At 36.2% G+C, this 20,881-nt stretch overlaps 2 protein-coding genes across 3 annotated transcripts in view; both read left to right on the plus strand.

Annotated features, from left to right (window-relative positions):
* Positions 1–20,881, plus strand: part of RAD54B (RAD54 homolog B) — an 80,746-nt gene that overhangs the window by 21,415 nt on the left and 38,450 nt on the right. The gene's annotated exons all lie outside the window — the stretch shown is intronic.
* FSBP (fibrinogen silencer binding protein) lies at positions 278–11,735 on the plus strand. Its single transcript, XM_007537232.2, has 2 exons — positions 278–746; positions 9,733–11,735. Exons 1-2 carry the CDS (start codon positions 373–375, stop codon positions 10,253–10,255), a joined length of 897 nt encoding a protein of 298 aa, XP_007537294.1. The 5' UTR covers positions 278–372; the 3' UTR covers positions 10,256–11,735.

A 20,881-nucleotide genomic window follows, 5' to 3' on the forward strand; every position in this document is an offset into this window, starting at 1 on the left:
AGGCATGCACATGTGTAAATTTGATATTCTCACTAAATTAGCTAAATTTTAGCGGAGTTCCTTGCTTATCTCTAGACCTTTGTGTATTAAATCCAATCTCAAGCTGTTCTCTTTATACACAAGTGTGTTTTGCTTGTGCCTTCCTGTATTCTTCTGTGAGAAGCTTTATGTAGGTCAGGCTTGGCTTAAGCAGATTTCCTGAACCTGCGTCAGCTTAAGCTGGAGGAATTTTAATAAACCCTCCCCTGTAGGCGTGGGCCTAAATGAGGCTAGCCTAGTTAAGCCTGATCTTTTTCTGTTTGTGAAAGAGCTGAGCAGAGCTGAAGGCTGCATGGTGGTTTCAGAAACTGCCTACTTAATTTGAAAAGAACAATGGTAGGAAAGGCTAGATCTTCCAATTTTACCTTATCTGAAAAGCTTGATTTGCTAAAGCTTGTGAAGCCATATGTTAAAATTCTCGAAGAACACACCAATAAACATTCAGTAATAGTGGAAAAGAATAGATGTTGGGATATCATAGCAGTTAACTATAATGCAATTGGAGTAGACCGCCCTCCTCGAACAGCACAAGGCCTACGTACCCTTTACAAAAGGCTCAAAGAATATGCCAAACAGGAGCTATTGCAGCAAAAGGAGACCCAATCAGATTTTAAAAGCAATATTTCTGAGCCAACCAAGAAAGTTATGGAGATGATTCCCCAGATTTCCAGTTTTTGCCTGGTAAGAGACAGGAACCACATACAAAGGTAAGTATTCTTTTATTTTGTTGTGGAAAATTATGGCGCCTCCTATCTATTGGGCTCTGGCTTAGTTGTGAGAGATATGCATAGTAAGCATCTCTCCAAGGGGAGCAATGAATAGTGTCTTTGTTTTACATTCTTAAATAAAGAAAAGTAAGGCTATAAGGAATTTTGCTGCTGCATTTGATTTAAGCCACTTTTATTGTCCTCTCCCTTTGCTCCCTCTGTAGTTGCTAAAAAAAAAAAAAAAAAGTAAAGGCTAGAGAGGAGTGAAATTTGTGACATCATCATAAACTTGTTAGGCTCTAAAATTAAATTACTTAATTCATTTTTGAGATACCTTCTTAATTCATTTAAGATTATATTTCATTGGCCTTTTCAGTTTTATATAAAGTTAGCAGCTTCAGGAGAAATGGAACCCACCCTTGCTCTTTTGTGAATTTTAGTATCTATACTTAATGAATATTCATTAAGCTATAACACTAAAACCAATATTCAAGTAAACTTTGATGAGACTATATTAAGACAGTTTCAATTATTTTCTAACATGTATTAAAATGAAAAAGAAAGCACAAGAGTTGTCGAAGTATTCATACTTAATAGAATTAAAAGGCTTTAAAAATTCATTAATAGTCTACTTTCACTTTGCTTTTCATATAGTAAAGGGTAAGCTTTCTCATATTGCTTTACAAGAACATCAAATAATTTGAATATATTAATAAGAACAACTGGGTTCTTAAAGGGCTAGAAACAGTTTTGTTGTTAATTTGTGTTCTATGTAATTACTTACCTGGAATCTTCAGAACTATTATCTTGCTACTAATTGCAATTTTAACCCTTTCCAAAAGATGAACATGACAGCTTCAGTTCTTCTGAACCATTTAGGATAATTTAAACAAACAATAAACTCTTTGTCAACTGAGAAATTGTTTTAACAAAACTTTACAAGGCTCATTACTATTGGTAGAATGTCATTGATATTAGGAGATAAACTGAGAAAAACTCTTCAGTCAAGCATTTGTTATTTTGATAACTTGCTAGGTTTTGAGTTCAGCTCCTTACCACTGGCTGCTTCTATCTACTTGATAGCCTAGTTTAAAAAAAATCATCAGTGTAAATTTGGGACATGGGTATGCTATGCATTAACTCATGAAATCTCTGCTTTAAGTGTTCACTGTGATAACAAATCATTAAGCCTACTGTACTAGTGTCCAAAATCTACACAATAAGACCATCAAATTCTATTATTCATTAAAATTCCCCTCAGCTCATAGAGGAAAGTTCCTTTTTCATTACTGATATAAAATTACCTGTTGGATATTATTCTAGTCTTTTGTAATTTGAAAATTATACACAGAAATTAGATGTTAATTACTCACACATTTCAAAAATACTGTGAGTATAGAAGAGAAATATATATATCATGAATATTTGTTTAAAATATATTGATCACTATATGTGTACGCACACATACCTGAAATCAATCTATAAGATAAAATGAGCTTTTTAAAAATATATTTTTATACCTAATGTTTAAGCAATAGCACTTTTTCATATTTTAAGGGAGAGACTATTAAAACTAAGTCAATTAAATGCTTGCTAATTTCTCTATAAGTTTATTGGGCTTGTACTTATTTTACTGACATCACATTGAATCAAAAACTGTAGCATAAGTTTTTATAGCATAAATTTTTATTCTACAGTCTCCAATATGATTCTGTATAAATATTCTTGTCCTAATAAGAGAAATTTAACCACTTGTACTAATTAATATATTTAAAAACATGTACCTATGTAAGACTATTATAACACAATTGTATGTTTTGTGCTTCTTAATATTTTTTCACTCTTTTTAAAATTATATATACATGTATATTAAAATTATCTTTATTTACTGGATAGAGACAGCCAGAAATCAGGAGGCTAAGGGGAGATAGAAGGGAGAGAGACAGATGACACCTGCTGCACTACTTCACCATTTGCAAAGCTTTCCTCCTGCAGGTGGGATCTGAGGGCTTGAACCCAGGTCCTCGCACATTGTAACATGTGCGTTCACAGGCGACCCACCGCCTGGCCCTATATGTGTTTTTTTTTTTTTTTTTCTGTCACCAGAGTTATCACTGGGCCTTGGTGCCAGCACTACAAAGCCACAGCTGCTGGCAGCCATTATTTCCGTTTTTTTTTTTTCCTATTCTATTTTTATTTCACAGGACAGAGAGAAATTGAAAGGGAAGGGGAGATAGGGAAGGAGAAAAATAGACACCTGAAGACCTGTTTTACCTCCTGTTAAGTGGCCTCCCTGCAGGTGGGGAACAGGGACTTGAACCCTATCCTTGAACAAGATAATCTGAGTGTTTGAATGCACCACCTCCTGGCACTTTTTAATCTATTTGAATCACAAAGTTCATATAGATTTTAGAAGCCCTCTATAATTTTTGTGATTTTTTTTTTTTAATATTTTATTTATTCCCTTTTGTTGCCCTTGTTGTTTTATTGTTGTAGTTATTATTGTTGTTGTCATTGTTGGATAGGACAGAGAGAAATGGAGAGAGGAGGGAAAGACAGAGAGGAGGAGAGAAAGATAGACACCTGCAGACCTGCTTCACCGCCTGTGAAGCGACTCCCCTGCAGGTGGGGAGCCTGGGCTTGAACCGGGATCCTTATGCCGGTCCTTGTGCTTTGCTTCACCTGCGCTTAACCCGCTGTGCTACAGCCCGACTCCCCAATTTTTGTGATCTTTTATAAAGCTATTCTTGGGAGTCGGGTGGTAGCGCAGCGTGTTAAGTGCAGGTGACCAGGGTAAGGATCTGTTGGCCATTACGTCAGGTCCCCTGCATTGCTTGATGCTGTTGTCTATTTACATAATCATTGTTTTGCCTGAGACCCACCCTGCCTGCAGGGTATTGGTTTAATCCCCACTGGTTAGAACCTTTGAAACAGCTGCTATGGAAGCTTGCTACCTTTGAGCTCTTTTTCTCCACCCCCTCTCCTTGCCATTTCCTTTTCCCACTTGCCACTTTCGTTTCAAAAGATATAAAGGCATTGTCTCTGATCAGTAAAGGCATTGCATTGCGTTCCCACTCGGCCACAAGTTCTTGGTCTCTTCTCTCTCCTGCTACGCTAGCCCTAACCCAGCAAGGATCCTGGTTTGAGCCCCCGGCTCCCCACTGCAGGGGAGCCACTTCACAGGTGGTGAAGTAGGTCTGCAGGTGTCTTTCTCTCCCCCTCTCTGTCTTCCCCTCCTCTCTTCATTTATCTCTGTCCTTCTTCTTCTTCTAGCGTTTGCCCTTCTTCCGTAGCCAGTCAACAGCATCAGGTTGAGAGCTGGCAGGAGCTGCTTGTTGCTGGCTTTGAAAGTGACTGAGATCCATGTGGATTCAGTCGGCTAGGAAGGATCGTCAGTTTCCCCAATGAATGGGTACTCACGGGATGCACCACGAGAAGGTCTCTCTGTCCTATCCAACAACAATAATAATACAACAATAAAAAAACAAGGGCAACAAAATGGAATAAATAAATATTTAAAAAAGCTTTTCTTTAAAACTTGTTATGCTTTACTAGTTATGTTTAAACTAACATTGAATGTAATATTCATGATATAAGTATATTTTCAAATCATTTGTAAGTATAAAATTTGTTTAATATTTAGTCTTATAATCTATATATATCTTTTTAAATTTTTTTTCAATTATCTTGAAAAAATTATCTTTATTTATGTATTGGATAGAGACAGTCAGAAATTGAGAGGGAAGGGGTGGTAGAAAGGAAGAGAGACAGAGAAACACCTGTAATGCTGCTTCATCAGTCATGAAGCTTTCCCTCTGCAGGTAGGGACCAGGGGCTCGAACTTGTGTCCTTGTGCACTGTAACACGTGTGCTCAATCAGGTTCACCACTCAGCCCCCCTTTATAATCTATATATTAATTCAAAACTGCAATCCTGTGCATTTAATAATTATTTTTTTCTCTGCAGTTTTAGCCTTTTCCACTCTAGGTTTTAGAGATATTAATAAAAACAAATTGTACTAATTTAAATTATATTTATATTCCATTGTCTTCATTTTGTAAATTATAAAACTGCAAAAAATTCAAGAATCAAAATGAAGAAAATTATTTGATTTATAAATAGATTTTATAACACAATCTACTTTATATTTAAGTATCTGATATTTCAGACAATTTAACACATTAGTAAGTGACATATAGATAAGCACCTTTTAAAAACTTTTTATTGGGAGTTGGGCTGTAGTGCATCAGGTTAAGCACAGGTGATGCAAAGTGCAAGGACTGGTGTAAGGATCCGGGTTGGAGCCCTGGCTCCCCACCTGCAGGGGAGTCACTTCACAAGCGGTAAAGCAGGTCTGCAGGTGTCTGTCTTTCTTTTCCCCTCTCTGTCTTCCCCCTCCTCTCTCCATTTCTCTCTGTCCTATCCAGCAACGATGAGAACAATAATTACTACAACAATAAAACAAGGGCAACAAAAGGGAATAATTAAAATAAATATATATTTTTAAATATTTATTTATTTATTCCCTTTTGTTGCCCTAGTTGTTTTTTATTGTTGTAGTTATTATTGTTGTTGATGTCGTCGATGTTGGATAGGACAGAGAGAAATGGAGAGAGGAGGGGAAGACAGAGAGGGGGAGAGAAAGATAGACACCTGCAGACCTGCTTCACCGCCTGTGAAGCGACTCCCCTGCAGGTGGGGAGGCAGGGGCTCGAACTGGGATTCTTTTGCATTTTGCTTCACCTGCGCTTAACCCGCTGCGCTACTGCCCGACTCCCTAAAATAAATATTTTTTAAAAAAACTTTTTATTATCTTTATTTGTCTATTGGATAGAGACAGCCAGAAATTGAGAGGGAAGGGGTAGATAGAGAGGAAGAGAGGCACCTACAGCCCTGCTTTACCATTTGTGAAGCTTTCCCTCTGCAGGTGGGGATAGATAAGCACTTTTAATTTTTTCCCCTTATGTCTTCCTTGAACTTGTTCCAGCATTTTAATCCGTGTAGATTGTACTCTTAACTGTTACTTATTCGGAACTCTAAATGTGACTCTAAATCTTCTCTAAATGTGTAGTGTAGCATCTTACTTTAATCTTATAGTAATCTCTTTACCTTCTATAACTTTTAGTTTTGTTAGGCAGAAGCATAATTTTTTCAAAATCCCTCTAGAAACATTATTTATTCTCATTTTATAACTTCATATTATACATATTTATTTATTCATTTATTTCTTGAGCTTTAGTTTATAGATAATAAAGAGGATTGAACCTGGGATTTTGGAGCCTCCAGCATGAAAGCTTTTTTGCATAATCATTTATGGTGTCTCTCCCAACTATAGTTTTTAAATCTTATTTATATATTGTTAGAATACTCTAGATTTATTTATTTTTTTAAATTTTATTAGTGGTTTGACATTGATTTACAAACTTACATGTCAACAGGGGTATAAGTCCAATCCATTCCCACCACCAGGGTTCTGAATCTTCATTCTCCCCACTGCAAGCCACAACTGTTTTCCCTAAGTTTATAGACATGGGCCAACTGTCATCTCTACAACTGTAGATTCAACTCTACATTTATACATAATTTCCCCCTTTTTCTTCTAGGTCCAATCCTTTCTTCCCTCCCAAGCCACTTTTTGGCAACATTACTACCCTCCACATGTCCCTCTCCTTTTCCTCCTCTCTCTCTGGGTACTGATGGAGCTAGAGTTCAAAGCCCTCTTATCTTCCTCCTATCACTTCTCCCCAGCAGGGAGTATGAATCAACATTATTTTTGGAGTATAGAAGGTAGGAGTTGTGGCTTCTATAATTGCTTCTCCACTGGACACGGGCATTGGCAGGTTGATCCATATCTCTAGTCTGTTTCTATCTTTGCCAGTGGACCAGAGCTCTGGAGAGGCGAGGTTCCAGGACACATCTGGCACTATTTTTTTAAAAGGTAAAATTATAAGGTCTATATTGCACTTATGTCATGATATTCCTATGCCAAAATTTAAATCATGCTAAAACCTCTAATTGCTTCTGATAGGAATCAGTATCTTAGTGGAATTTTATGTAAATCTAACAATTCTTTTTTTTTAATTTCTTTATTGGGGAATTAATGTTTTACATTCAACAGTAAATACAATAGTTTGTACATGCATAACATTCCCCAGTTTCCCATATAAAAATACAACCCCCAGCAAGTCCTCTATCATCCTTCATGGACCTGTATTCTCCCCACCCACCCACCCCAGAGTCTTTTACTTTGGTGCGATACGCCAATTCCATTTCAGGTTCTACTTGTGTTTTCTTTTCTGATCTTGTTTTTCAGCTTCTGCCTGAGAGTGAGATCATCCCATATTCATCCTTCTGTTTCTGACTTATTTCACTTAACATGATTTTTTCAAGGTCCATCCAAGATCGGCTGAAAATGGTGAAGTCACCATTTTTTACAGCTGAGTAGTATTCCATTGTGTATATAGACCACAACTTGCTCAGCCACTCATCTGTTGTTGGACACCTGGGTTTCTTCCAGGTTTTGGCTATTAAAAATTGTGCTGCCAAGAACATATGTGTACACAGATCTTTTTGAATGGGTAAATCTAACAATTCTTAATCATATTTATTTGGGAGTTGATGGTTTACAGTTCATTTATTGATATATGGATATAGTTTCTCATCTCCTAGTGAAAGTTCTTTGCAGAACACTCTCACCCACAATTTAGGTCTTTTTACATTATCATGCACCAGGACCCTTTCTTTTTAAAATTTCTTTATTGGGGAATTAATATATTACATTTGACAGTAAATACAATAGTTTGTAAATGTATAACATTTCTCAGTTTTCCATATAACTGTACAACCCCCACGAAGGTCCTCTGTTATCCTTTTTGGACCTGTATTCTCCCCCCACCGAGCCCAGAGTCTTTTACTTTGGTGCAATACACCAACTCCAGTTCAGGTTCTACTTGTGTCTTCTCTTCTGATCTTGTTTTTCAACTTCTGCCTGAGAGTGAGATCATCCCATATTCATCCTTCTGTTTCTGACTTATTTCACTTAACATGATTTCTTCAAGCTCTGTCCAAGATGGGCTGAAAATGGTGAAGTCGCCGTTTCTTTCTTTCTTTCTTTCTTTCTTTCTTTCTTTCTTTCTTTCTTTCTTTCTTTCTTTCTTTCTTTTTCTGTGAGGAGTCTCTTGGTTTGAGTAGTGGTTTCTTTTGTTGTGCAGGTCTATGGCCATACCACCCTGAACATGCCCAATCTCATCTTTTGCTATGCAGAAGCTTTTAAATTTGATGTACTTCCATAGGTTTATACTTGCTTTAGTCTTCTTTGTAATTGGATTCGTTTCATTGAAGATGTCTTTGAAATGTATGTGGAAAAGATTTCTGCCAATATTTTCCTCTAAGTATCTGATATTTTCTGGTCTAACATCCAAGTCCTTGATCCACTTGGAATTTACTTTTGTATTTGGTGAAATACAGTGGTTCAGTTTCATTCTCCTGTATGTTTCAGCCCATTGTTTCCATTTTGTTTAAGAGACTCTGCTTTCCCCCATTTAATAGTCCTGGCACCTTTGTCAAAGATTAAATGTCCATAGGTATGGGTGCTTACTTCTGGGCTCTCAATTCTATTCCACTGGTCAGTGTATCTATTCATGTTCCAGTAGCAAGCAGTTTTGATGACAATGGCCCTATAATACAGTTTGAGATCTGGGAGTGTGAAGCCTCCATTTCTGTTCTTTCTTTTCTAGATTGTTTTGGCAATTGTAGGTCTTTTCTGGTTCTAGATAAACATTTGTAGCATTTGTTCTAACACCAAGACTCTTTCATCCCTCTTTTAATTTGATAACATTTAAAAATATTGTATATAGGTCCTTAAAATGCTTCATTAAGAATATCTTTTGGGAGTCAGGTGGTAGGCAGCGAGTTAAGTGCACATGGCGCAAAGCACAAGGACCGGCAAGGATCAGGGTTAGAGCCCCCAGCTCCCCACCTGCAGGGGAGTTGTTTCACAGGTGGTGAAGCAGGTCTGCAGGTGTCTTGTCTTTCTCTCCCCCTCTCTGTTTTCCCCTCCTCTCTCCATTTCTCTCTGTCCTATCCAACAACAACGACACCAATAATAACTACAACAATAAAACAACAAGGGCAGCAAAAGGGAATAAATTAAAAAAAAAAAAGAATATCTTTTGCCCCCAAGGAGATATCATAGTGTTTATGCAAAAGACTTCCAAGCCTGAGGCTGGAGATCCCAGGTTCAATCCTCAGTACCACAGTAAACTTAAAATTGAGTAGTGATCTGATTTAAAAACAAATTTTTTTCTATAATTCACCATATAGCTAACATTACATTCCAACACAATATTATGCTGTGTGAAGGGCATACAATGATAGATACAGACCTTTGCCCTTGTTAACCTTACTTGACCTCTGGCTGAATGAATGAAAGAGCAACTAACTGAGTCACTTGCATTTGACTAAGTAATATGGATAGTCTAGCATACTCACAACTATGCAACATCTTGACTTATTTTAAATGGAGAAATCTATATTTATACCACGTATAACCTTTCTTTATTCTTCTGACATTTTAGAACTTGATGATACTTAATTAGTTCCAGAGAATAGAAGGAAGAAGTCTAGGACTAAGGTGTGATGGATGGTAGAAAAGCCTAGAGTGTATTAATGTTGAGACTTATAAGGACATTAGATTTCTGTTGGAGAATACTGAAAAAGACTTTTCTGTTTACCTCATTGGACCTTCTTTAGTATCTGCAATTATCTGTTCTTTTAAGAACCCAGTTAAGGATGATATATATATATATATATATATATATTCATAGACTTAGTTTAATTTGTTATTCCAAGGTTGTTTTTCTTTTATAGTTTCCTTTATATTTTTTTATAGTTTCCTCTATAGTTTAATAATTTAATACATGTGAAATTATGCTGTATTTATACTCTCCTTTGATTTACATTTTATAATGCTTTTTATGTGCTGTAGTGCAAACTTGGATGAGGAAGCACAGGCTGGTGCCAGCTCACTGCAGGTAATGTTGGATCACCATCCGGTTGCTATTACTGTGGAGGTGAAGCAAGAAGAAGACATTAAGCCTCCTCCACTGGTTTTAAATTCTCCACAGAATGATACTTTACAGCAAAGAGAAGAACACGAAGTAGTACATGTTATGGAAAGATCTTTGTCGCCATCACTTTCCTCTGTTGATATGAGAATGACATTGTCTCCATCTTCTATCCCAAGGAGAGATGACTTTTTTCAACATGAGAGTGGAGATCACTTTAGATCACAATTAGGATATAATCCTCAGATTCTGCAGATGCTGAAAGAGGAGCATCAGATAATTTTAGAAAATCAGAGAAAGCTTGGATTATATATTCAGGAGAAAAGGGATGGACTGAAAAGAAGGCAGCAACTAGAAGAAGAGCTGCTTAGAGCAAAAATTGAAGTGGAGAAGCTTAAAGCAATTCACTTACAACACGATCACCCTGAGTATAATAGTATTTAAATTTTTTTTTTCTAGCTCTTCTATGTGACCATTTAAGTTTTGGCCAAGTTATTTTTGTTGAGAAATCTAGTGGTTTGGGAGCTGGTGGCAGTGGATAAAGCATTGAACTTTCAAGCATGAGGTCCTGAGTTCAGTGGCAGCACATGTACCTGAGTGATGTTTGGTTCTTTTTCTTTCTCTCCTTCTGTCTTCATGAATAAATAAATGAAATCTTTAAAGAGAGAGAGAGAGAAATTCTAAAACAGAATGCATATTCATAAAGAATGCTAATATGAAAAAAAATTGACATGATTTTCTAAGACAATTTTCTTTGGAGATTTTATAAACTTTTGATTACATAGCATGACAGTATGCATCTTAGTAGTCTCCTTTTTTCCTTAAGAAGTTCAGTTATTGGCCTTACAGAAGATACTTTATTTTGGTCATTAAAGCTAGCATACATAAATATTCTTTCAACATTGTTGTTCTTTAGCATTTTACTTAGAGCTGTGAAAGCTGTAGTTTAAAAAAAAATCATTCAAATACAGAAGCAATACTAGTCTAGTAATAGAAGCTTATCTACATGTCATTTTTAATGTGAGCACTTAACCAGGTGCACCACCACTTGACTCCGTCTTTGTCATTTTATTTTTATGCTTTCAGTATTTGAAGGAATAAATCCAGGGAATTTGGAGCTGTAGGTATTTGGGAACACTTTTTTCGTAGCCTCTTCAATTTACAGGTAAAAACTGAAGTTTACAGGAATCTCAATGATCTACTCCATGTAACAAAGTTAATACTTGTGACAGAGCAAGAACCAGCTCTCAGTTTTTATTATTTGGGAATCTTTCCCTTGCAGTTCCACATATGTAAAAATTCATTACATTAATGCACTAGCCATATGAAAATTCAAAGCAATGTACGTCATTAAAATTGTTTTTATGGATTGGTATTCAGTGAATGGGGAATTGTATCAGTTACCCACATTCTCCCTCTGGACATTCTTTTTGTCCAGCAAAACAAAACATTCTGTAGGAACTATTATATATTTTGGCTGTAAGATTTAATATATTGGGGCTGGGTGGTTATATACCCAGCAGAGTGTATACAAATTTAGTTACTGTGCTTGAGAATCTGAGTTCAAGCCCCAGTTTCCCAACTGTGAGGAGTAGATTGGCAAGCTCCTTTGTCTCTCCCTCTTATCACTTCCCCCTCTTTCTCTCTATTAAAGGAAATGAAAGGGAAGCAAAAGAAGGGGGCTTGGGGAAAGGAAGGAAAGGAAAGGAGAAAATAATGATTGCCTAGAGAGGTGGTAGATTCATTGTGCAGGCACTGAGCCTTGGCAATAACCCTGGTAGAAATATGTCTTACATTTGAATCTTATTTTGAAAACTACTTCTTTCACAGTAAAAGCCTCTATTAAAATTTTGATGATCAAAATTGGTGTGTTGGTATAGTGGTGAGCATAGCTGCCCTCTGAAGTTCTACTTTTGAATGAAGATTGTAAAAAATGTTTATAGTGCATAATACAATCTGTAGTCTTCTGTTTTCTGTAATATTTCTCTATTAGCACTTGGAAATAAAGCATTGCTTCTAAAGATATATTTTAAATTTGTTGAATTTTTAATTAATGTACACTAAGGATATCTAATTTTTGCTGGAGCCCTGTTTAGGGAGAATTTTAAAGCCAAACTTGGTGTAGGTGGAATTTCAGTAATGTGGGTAGAAAAGATATTTAAGAGCAAACATTATGAAAAAAAGGCATAGATATGGTCTGGGAGATGGCTCAGTAGATAAAGCACTAGACTCTCAAGCATGAGGTCCAAAGTTCAGTCCTTGACAGCACATGTACCAGAGTGATGTCTGGTTCTTTCTTTCTGTCCTCCTATCTTTCTCATTAATAAGTAAAATCTTTAAAAAAGAAAAGAAAAAAGGCATAGGAAATGGGGGGAAGTTGATCAGAGTGTATATCTACAAATGTGTTGCTAAGCCAGGTAATTTAAGTGAGTATAGAGAACTGGTTAAGGTTGTGAAATTATGGAGTAGGTTATTTCCTTTGACTAAATGGAAAAGCCATGATTCAACTCCTGAAGAATTTTTGCATATGAAAATAAGTTAAGTGGTCCACGAGGTGGCGCAGTGGATAAAGTATTGGACTCTCAAGCGTGAGGTCCTGAGTCCAATCCCTGGCAGCACATGCACCAGAGTGATGTCTGGTTCTTTGTCTCTCCTATCTTTCTCATGAGTAAATAAATAAATTCTTTAAAAAAAAAAGGAAATAAGTCAAATCTTTTTTTCCCCTTCTGCCAGGAAATGAACTCAGACACCACTACTGAGAGGCTTCCCCAGACCAATTTTTTTTTCATTCATTTAGAGAGAGGGAGAGATACCACAACACTGTCTTATTATTCATGGAAGGTTTCTTCCCTTCAGCCCACCCACATGTCTCCATGTGCTGGAGCTCAGACTCAAGGCTTCCCACATGGGAAGGCACACATGTTTTTTTTTTTAAAAATATTTATTTATTTATTTATTCCTTTTTTGTTGCCCTTGTTTTATTGTTGTTGTAGTTATTATTGTTGTTATTGATGCTGTCACTGTTGGATAGGACAGAGAGAAATGGAGAGAGGAGGGGAAGACAGAGAGGGTGAGAGAAAGATAGACACCTGCAGACTTGCTTCACCATCTGTGAAGCAACTCCCCTGCAGGTGAGGAGCCGGGGGCTCCAATCAGCATCGTTAGGTCAGTCCCTTGTGCTTTGCACCACGTGTGCTTAACCCAGGGAAAGCGCACATGCTACTAAGTGAGCTATCTCCTGACTCCAGAAACCTGTATTTATTTTATATATATTTTAAATCAGAGCATTACTCAACTCTGGTTTATGGTGGTGCGGAAGATTGAACCTGAGACATCCGAGCCTCAGGCATGAGGGTCTCTTGCAGAACCATTATGATGTCTCCACTGCATAGTGTGTGGTATTTTCCAATTAAAAAATGTTTGCTAATTCAGTTGCTTTTCAATCATTATACAGAAGTAATATGTAAGTTGGCCTTTTTCAGCCAGTGGTGGGTTTCCAGTTTTTCACCTTTGAAGTAGAACAGGAGTTTGTCAAGAGTAGATAATGACCACCATTACTAATTTGAGAACTTGTGAGAATTATAAATCCATTTTTTTTGAATCAGTAACTCTGTAGGGAGAATTTAGAACCAGACCTTTATAGATTCTGTTAAAATCTAAAATTAGAACCATTGGATAGAGTGTCTGGAACTTAGCTTTGGTGCCAAAATCATATTAGATTCTCAAAAAGTTTTGTTGAGTGATACGAATTTGAAAATTGTTTTGTACCAGATAATGGATTACAATAAATGTGCTAATTTTAAGGAATGAAACTTGAATGAAGAAGGCTTTTGAATAAGGGGGATGATTAGAGCTCTGATTTAGGGTTATAGTAGCATGTAGGAGTCGGCATTGCTGTGAGAGAAAATGGAAATTTTAGGTTATAAAAATAGAAATAGAGTACAAATAAAATGAAGTCACTTAAAACTTGTTGATTGCTCAATTTTATTGGCTGAAATAAAAAGCAGACACTTTTTTTCTTTACCAGGGGACTGCTCAACTCTGGTTAATGGTGGTGCAGGGGATTGAACCTGGGACTTTGAAACCTCAGGAATGAGAGTCTCTTTGCATAACCATTATGTTATCTATCCCTACCCAAAAGCAGACACTTTATATTTGCATTAGAATATATTCTTTTTTTTTTAATATTTATTTTATTTATTTATTCCCTTTTGTTGCCCTTGTTGTTTTATTGTTGTAGTTATTATTGTTGTTGTCATTGTTAGATAGGACAGAGAGAAATGGAGAGAGGAGGGGAAGACAGAGAGGAGGAGAGAAAGATAGACACCTGCAGACCTGCTTCACCGCCTGTGAAGCGACTCCCCTGCAGGTGGGGAGCCGGGGTTCGAACCGGGATCCTTATGCTGGTCCTTGTGCTTTGCGCCACCTATGCTTAACCCGCTGCGCTACAGCCCGACTCCCTAGAATATATTCTTTTGCCAGTTTCATCTTTGATCTGTTCTGTAATTTCCTTTGAAATGAATGTATTTAATAGTTGTAATTAGAGGTAAAGTTTTTACAATATAATTCCAGTAAACTCATTTTTGTAGTTATCTTTTTGAGTTTATTGAAAACATATTACTATATGAAATATAATTCATATTACAATTTCAGCATACTGCTACTCAGAACTAATAATGAATGCTCAGTTTGAGTGTTGATGTTATGCAATATAATCAGTGTTTCAAAGCGTGGAACTTTAATTCTGATAGGTGTTTCTAGAAGAGAGATCTGGGCCCATGTTCTATGTCTACGGCTATACCACCCTGAATACGCCCAATCTCGTCTGATTCTAGTGTTATTATCTAAAGATAAAGGTATAAACAAAGCTATTCTAGAAAACACACCATAAAATAGTGCAAATATAGCCTGCTGCAGTCACATGTTTCTTTAGCATTGTCAGGGTTGTTGTTTCTTTGTTTGGATAGTGACACATTCAGTAATATCTAGGAACTAAATAGAATTTAAAGCAACAACAACAAAACAAACAAAAAAATTCCCAGTTATAAAAGAGTATCTTAGAGAAATTCTGAACTAAAGCTTTTTTTTTTTTTTTTGATGTGTGCGCTTTTAACTTTTTCTTTGAAGCTTTTGAGTTACTAGACTATTTACTGACTTAATATTAGCTGCTTTTGCTGAGGTCAAATTTTACTAAGGGAAATGTATAGAACAAATTTTGTTAGTTCAGTGGAATGTAACAGAAATTTCCAGACATCTGTGTAGATTTGAGAACTTTATTTACTTGTTTATTTTCCCTTTTTTTACCCTTGTTTTTCATTGTTGATGATGTTGTCATTGTTGGTTAGGACAGAGAGAAATGGAGAGAGGAGGGGAAGACAGGGGCAGAGAAAGATAGACACTTGTAAACCTGCTTTACCATCTGTGAAGTGACTCCCCTATAGGTGAGATCAGGGGCTTAAACCGGGATTCTTATACGGGTCCTTGCACTTTGCGCCACCTGTGCTTAACCCGCTGCACTATTGCCTGACCCCCAGATTTGAGAACTTTGAATCCATGAGCATTGAAATGCAATGCTGGGAAAACTTGGGGAAGGATACTTTTATTTAAAAAAATCTATATGTAAAAACATATATTAGATTTGGAAAATAATACTCAGTCAAAAGATTATAGTATTCAGTAACTTAGTAGATAGGTTATTTTTGACATCTATCTTCTTCATATAAATGTATGTGAATACATTATTATTTTTATAACATTTTTAAACTATGATTTTGAAAGATTTATTTTGCTCTGTTCCATTTTATGTGAAAATAATCAAAATGTGAAATTATTTTCCTTGTGCCTTTTAGAGTAGTGTTAAGTTTTAAGCAGATACATTTAGAGTGTGTGATATTTTGCATTTAACATATTGGAGATGATGATAATTAAATGCTTAATAGTGTTCTAATACAAGGTAGTAAGTTGTATGATTGTATTGTCATTTTGTGTACTATAAGACTTTCAGTCCTGTAGGGAGTTTTTTTTGTTTTTGTTTTTTACCAGAGCATTGCTCAGCTCTGTCTTATGGCGTGTGGGGGATTGAACCTGGGACTTGAGAGCCTCAGGCATGAAAGTCTCTTTGCATAACCATTATGCTATACCCCCACCCTGGGAGCATTTTTTGATGAGACATAATATAATTTTATTTAGATGAGTATTATAGTAGATGCCAAATACGTACCATGTCTAAATATAATACATTTTTGAAATGTTAACATCTGCAAGTTCCCAGAATCAGTTATTATGTGGTAAATCTGGCTATAAGTACTTAAAACTAATTAGATGAAAGATAATTGTAATATTTAAGTTATTAGCATAAATTACTAAAATGTGATAACTAATTAAACATTAACATTCAAACTAGGTCTTTGACATTAAGAAGTTGGTGCAATGTATTCATATCTCTATTAATTCTCTGATTAAAACTAGCAGATATAATTTGAATTTATATTATTTATGTTTAGTTTTCACTTACTTTGTAAATGATAGAAAGCAAAATAACTTAAAAAGTCATCAAAGCCAGGGAGATAGTACAGCAATTTGTGCAATAGATTTTCATACCTGAGACTTGGAGGTCTTGTGGCTCAAGTGCTCAGAACTACCATAAGTCAGGGCTAAGCAGTGGACATAATAGTGGATTAGGAAAAATAATAATTTTTTTTTAACATTTACTTTTTAAGAGCCTGCCAGATGCTTGCTTAAAGGAATTGTGCTATTTTACACTTTGAAGTGTATCATCTTTAAAAGAAGCTTTGTATGTTTAGTGATTTAACATGTCAAAACAAACTGGTAGATAACTTTCATTATATAAATGAATTATTGCTGGACAGATAATTTGGATTTCTGGGCATACTATAGTTTTATTTATTTACTTTTTTATTTTAGCACTATTTCATAAATACTCTGGTTGAGAAATATATATAGTTCCTTATACTTGCTTATAAAGAGTCATTGTAAACATCTTTAATGAAAGTAATTTTTTAAATTTGTTATAAACTTGTACTTAGTTGACAGTTGATCTCCTATTAGATAAGGAAACCTGTGATTGCTAATTTGAAGGAGTTTATAGGTTCATATCTGTATTTTTAGTGTAATAAAAACTGTGTTTCGGGAGTCCGGCAGTAGCGCTGTGGGCGCAAAAGTGCAAGGACCGGTAGTTCCAGCCCCCGGTTCCCCACCTGCTGGGAAGTAGCTTCATAGGCGGTGAAGCAGGTCTGCAGGTATCTATTTTTCTCTCCCCCTCTCTGTCTTCCCCTCCTCTCCATTTCTCTCTGTCCTATCCAACGACGACGACATCAATAGCAGCAACAGTAATAACTACAACAATAAAACAAGGGCAACAAAAGGAAGAGAAATAGAGAACCTGCAGCACTGCTTCACTGCACATGAAGCTTCCCCCTGCAGGTGGGGACCGGGTACTTGAACCTAGGTCCTTGTACATTGTTAACACATGCACTTAACCAGGTGCTCCAGAGTTCCACCCTCTTGTTCTCTTTCCACATAGTTCTGCAAATAATGGATATATCTATGTTTGAGAACAATAATGACATTTAAAGTCAATTGTAAGTAATTTTTGAATTTTAATAATTACCGTCTTTTACTCAGTTTTTTTTTTTTTTTTTATGACAGAGAGGCCACTTGGCAGTATCACACATGTGCAATGGCCTAGGATCATTCCCATTGCAACATTACAAACAAAACTGAACAGAAAATTTTGGAAGAATTTTCAGTGCAAATCAAAGGTCTAAAAATCTTTAAGTCCTTTGGACCAGTCATCTCAAGGACTTTATTTTATGCAAATAACTAGAGCTATAGTATATAGCATGTAGTATGTAGTTTATATAGTATATAGTAGATCAAGTATATAGTTAAAATAAAAAACAAATGTTCACCAATAGGACACTAATTAAACTAATATTTCTCCTAGAATACTGTGTAGGTATTATACATTTATTTTTTAATTTTATCTCATGGGAATTCTATTCACAATAACATATGGAAAAAGGAGAATGAAAAACTTCACTCAGAGGCTTGGGTTATGGTCCAGTGGATAGAGTGTTTGTCTTGCTATTGGGTCTGATTTACACTAACACATGGGAGTATCATTGACAACACCAGGGGCAACTCCACAGATAGTAGACTGGCATTTTGGTGTCTCTCCCCACTTCTTCCCTTTTTCTTTCTTAAAAAAAAATACTGAATAAAAGTTGAGTCAAGAAGACTATTCAACCAAAGCACATAAATGGGAGAGAGTCAGGGTTCATTTCCTGCCACTTTGTGCATACAACGCTTAGCCAAACTAGAAGCATATTTCTATATCCCTCCCAAAGAAGTTTTAAAAATTGACCCATCCATATATTCTTATAAAAGGAAAGCACGAACTGGAGTATCTACACATAAGTTCTTTTCTTACTGACTTTTCCTAGGGCTACAGCAGCCCAATCCTTTCAGGGATCAGTAAGACTTCACTGAAACATGCATTCTGGTCACAGCTAGCACAAGCTTTCTATAAATCATCTATTTTCTCAAGGGGAACATAATCCTCAATGGTTTTGAGGACTATTGTTTAATGTTAACTCATTTTCCTAATTCAAGAATGCAACATAAAGAAATGAATAATCAAAATTCTGGTAGTGACATTAGATTTTTCAGGCTTGGGGAAGATTGACTTAACAAAGAGGTGCAACTCTTCCTTTCATTCTTTTTAATGTATTTCAGGACAACAAGATAACTCATCTGAAAAGGTGCCTGCACTACCAGGTGCAAGACCCAGGTTCAAACCTAGCCTCCTCAACACACTGGGGAAAACTTTGATACTGTGGTATCTCCACCCCTCCATTGTCTTTTTGTCTCTATCTGAAGTAGTCCACCAGAAGCAGTAATGCCTCAGTGACAACAAAAAAATCTTTTCTTTTTGTTAGAAAAATTCCAGTTGAATGATTATACTAGTTTTGTGTTTAACTTTTTAAGAGTCTTCCAGTCTTTTCCATAATTATCATATTTTATCCTTCTCAACAGTTTGAGCAATTTCCAATTGCTCTACATCTTTGTTAGTACTTGGTATTCTTGTTATTATTTTTATTTTATTTTAGTGGATCTAGTGGGTATGTGGTGTTATCTCATGTTTTCAGAACTTTATTGAGATGCAGTTCATATTATTTAAAATTGCTTACAGCTGTCACTACAGTTAAAAATTTTAATGCATTTTGAACACTTCAGAAAGCATCCTGCTCAGCTTTGTTCCATGCCATCATCATATATGCCACAGTAGAACAGTGCTGTGGGCTAAAGAATTCATTTAACTTTCAGCTTTCACATACATCCATCTCCTGCTCCCACCTTACCCTCTAGCCCTAAGCAGTCAGAAAGCATTTACTTTCTGTTTCAATTTCCCTCTTCTATACATTTCATATGAATGGACTATGTGGTTTTACATGAATGAGCTCTTTTTCTTTATTGGGGAATAAATGGTTTATAGGTGACCGTAAAATACAGTACTTGGTACATATGTAACATTTTTCAGATTTCCAAATAACACTTTAATCCCCTACCTAGGTTCCTTTCCATCATGTTCCAGGACCTGAACACTTCCCCCCTGCCACAGAGTCTTTTACTTTTGTGCAATATACCAGATCCAGTTCAAGTTATACTTTGTATTTTCCCTATGTTCTTATTTTTCTTTTACCACTTTGTTATTATTTTAATTTTTTTCTTTACTGGGGGATTAATGGTTTATAGTTGACAGTAAAAGACAGTAGTTTGTACATGTTTAACAGTTCTCAGTTTTGCACATAATAATCTAATCCCTTCTAGGCCCCCCTGTGCCATCATGTTCTAGAACTTGAACCTTCCCCCCAACACCAGAATCTTTTACTTTGGTGCAACACACCAACTCCAGTCCAAGTTCTGCTTTGTGTTTTCCCTTCTGTTATTTTTTTTTTCTGTTACTATTTTTAGACTTTTGTCTATGAGTGGGATCATCCTACTTCTCTTTCTGGCTTATCTCACTTAAAATGATTCCTTCAAGATCCATCCAAGATGAGGTGAAGAAGTTGAATTCGGGAGTCGGGCGTAGCTCAGCGGGTTAAGCGCAGGTGGCACAAAGCACAAAGATCGGCATAAGGATCCCGGTTCGAGCCCCCGGCTCCCCACCTGCAGGGGAGTCGCTTCACAGGTGGTGAAGCAGGTCTGCAGGTGTCTGTCTTTCTCTCCCCCTCTCTGTCTTCCCCTCCTCTCTCCATTTCTCTCTGTCCTATCCAGCAACAATGACAGCAATAACAACAGCAACGATAAACAACAAGGGCAACAAAATGGAAAATAAATAAATAAATGTAAAAAAATTATTTAAAAAAAGTTGAATTCACCATTTTAAATAACTGAGTAATAATCAGTCACTCATCTGTTGTTGGACTCCTAGGGTGCTTCCAGGTTTTGGCTATTACAAATTGTGCTGCTATAAACATAGGAATACAACAGATCTTTTTGGATGGGTGTGTTTCCTCAGGAGAGGAATTGCAAAGTCATAAGATAGGTCAACTTCTAGGTAAATGGCTTCTTTTAGCATAGTGTTTTCAAGTTTCTTCTGTGGTGTAGCATGTATTATATGTATTGGTGAATATCTATGTTATTCTGATGTTCTCCTAAGGTGGTACTGGAATTTTTTTTTTAATACTTAACATTTTTCTTTTCTTTATTAATTGAGGAAGACATTATTATTATTATTATTATTATTATTATTATTATTATTATTATTATTACTGGATAGAGACAGAAATTGGGAAGGGGAGATAGAGAGGGGAAATACAGAGATACACCTGTAGCCCTGCTTCACCACTTGTGGAGCTTTCCTCCTGCAGGTGGGGACCAGGGGCTTGAACCCAGGTCCTTGCACATTGTAATGTGTGCTCTTAACCAGGCGTGCCACTCCTTTTATTTTATTTATTCGTTTATTTTTTGTCACTTTTTTTTTATCACTGGGGCTTGGTGCCTGCACAATTATCCCATGATTCTCAGTGGCCAGATTTTTCCCTT

Source organism: Erinaceus europaeus, chromosome 1, assembly GCF_950295315.1.
Source record: "Erinaceus europaeus chromosome 1, mEriEur2.1, whole genome shotgun sequence".
Classification (NCBI taxonomy): Eukaryota; Metazoa; Chordata; class Mammalia; order Eulipotyphla; family Erinaceidae; genus Erinaceus; species Erinaceus europaeus.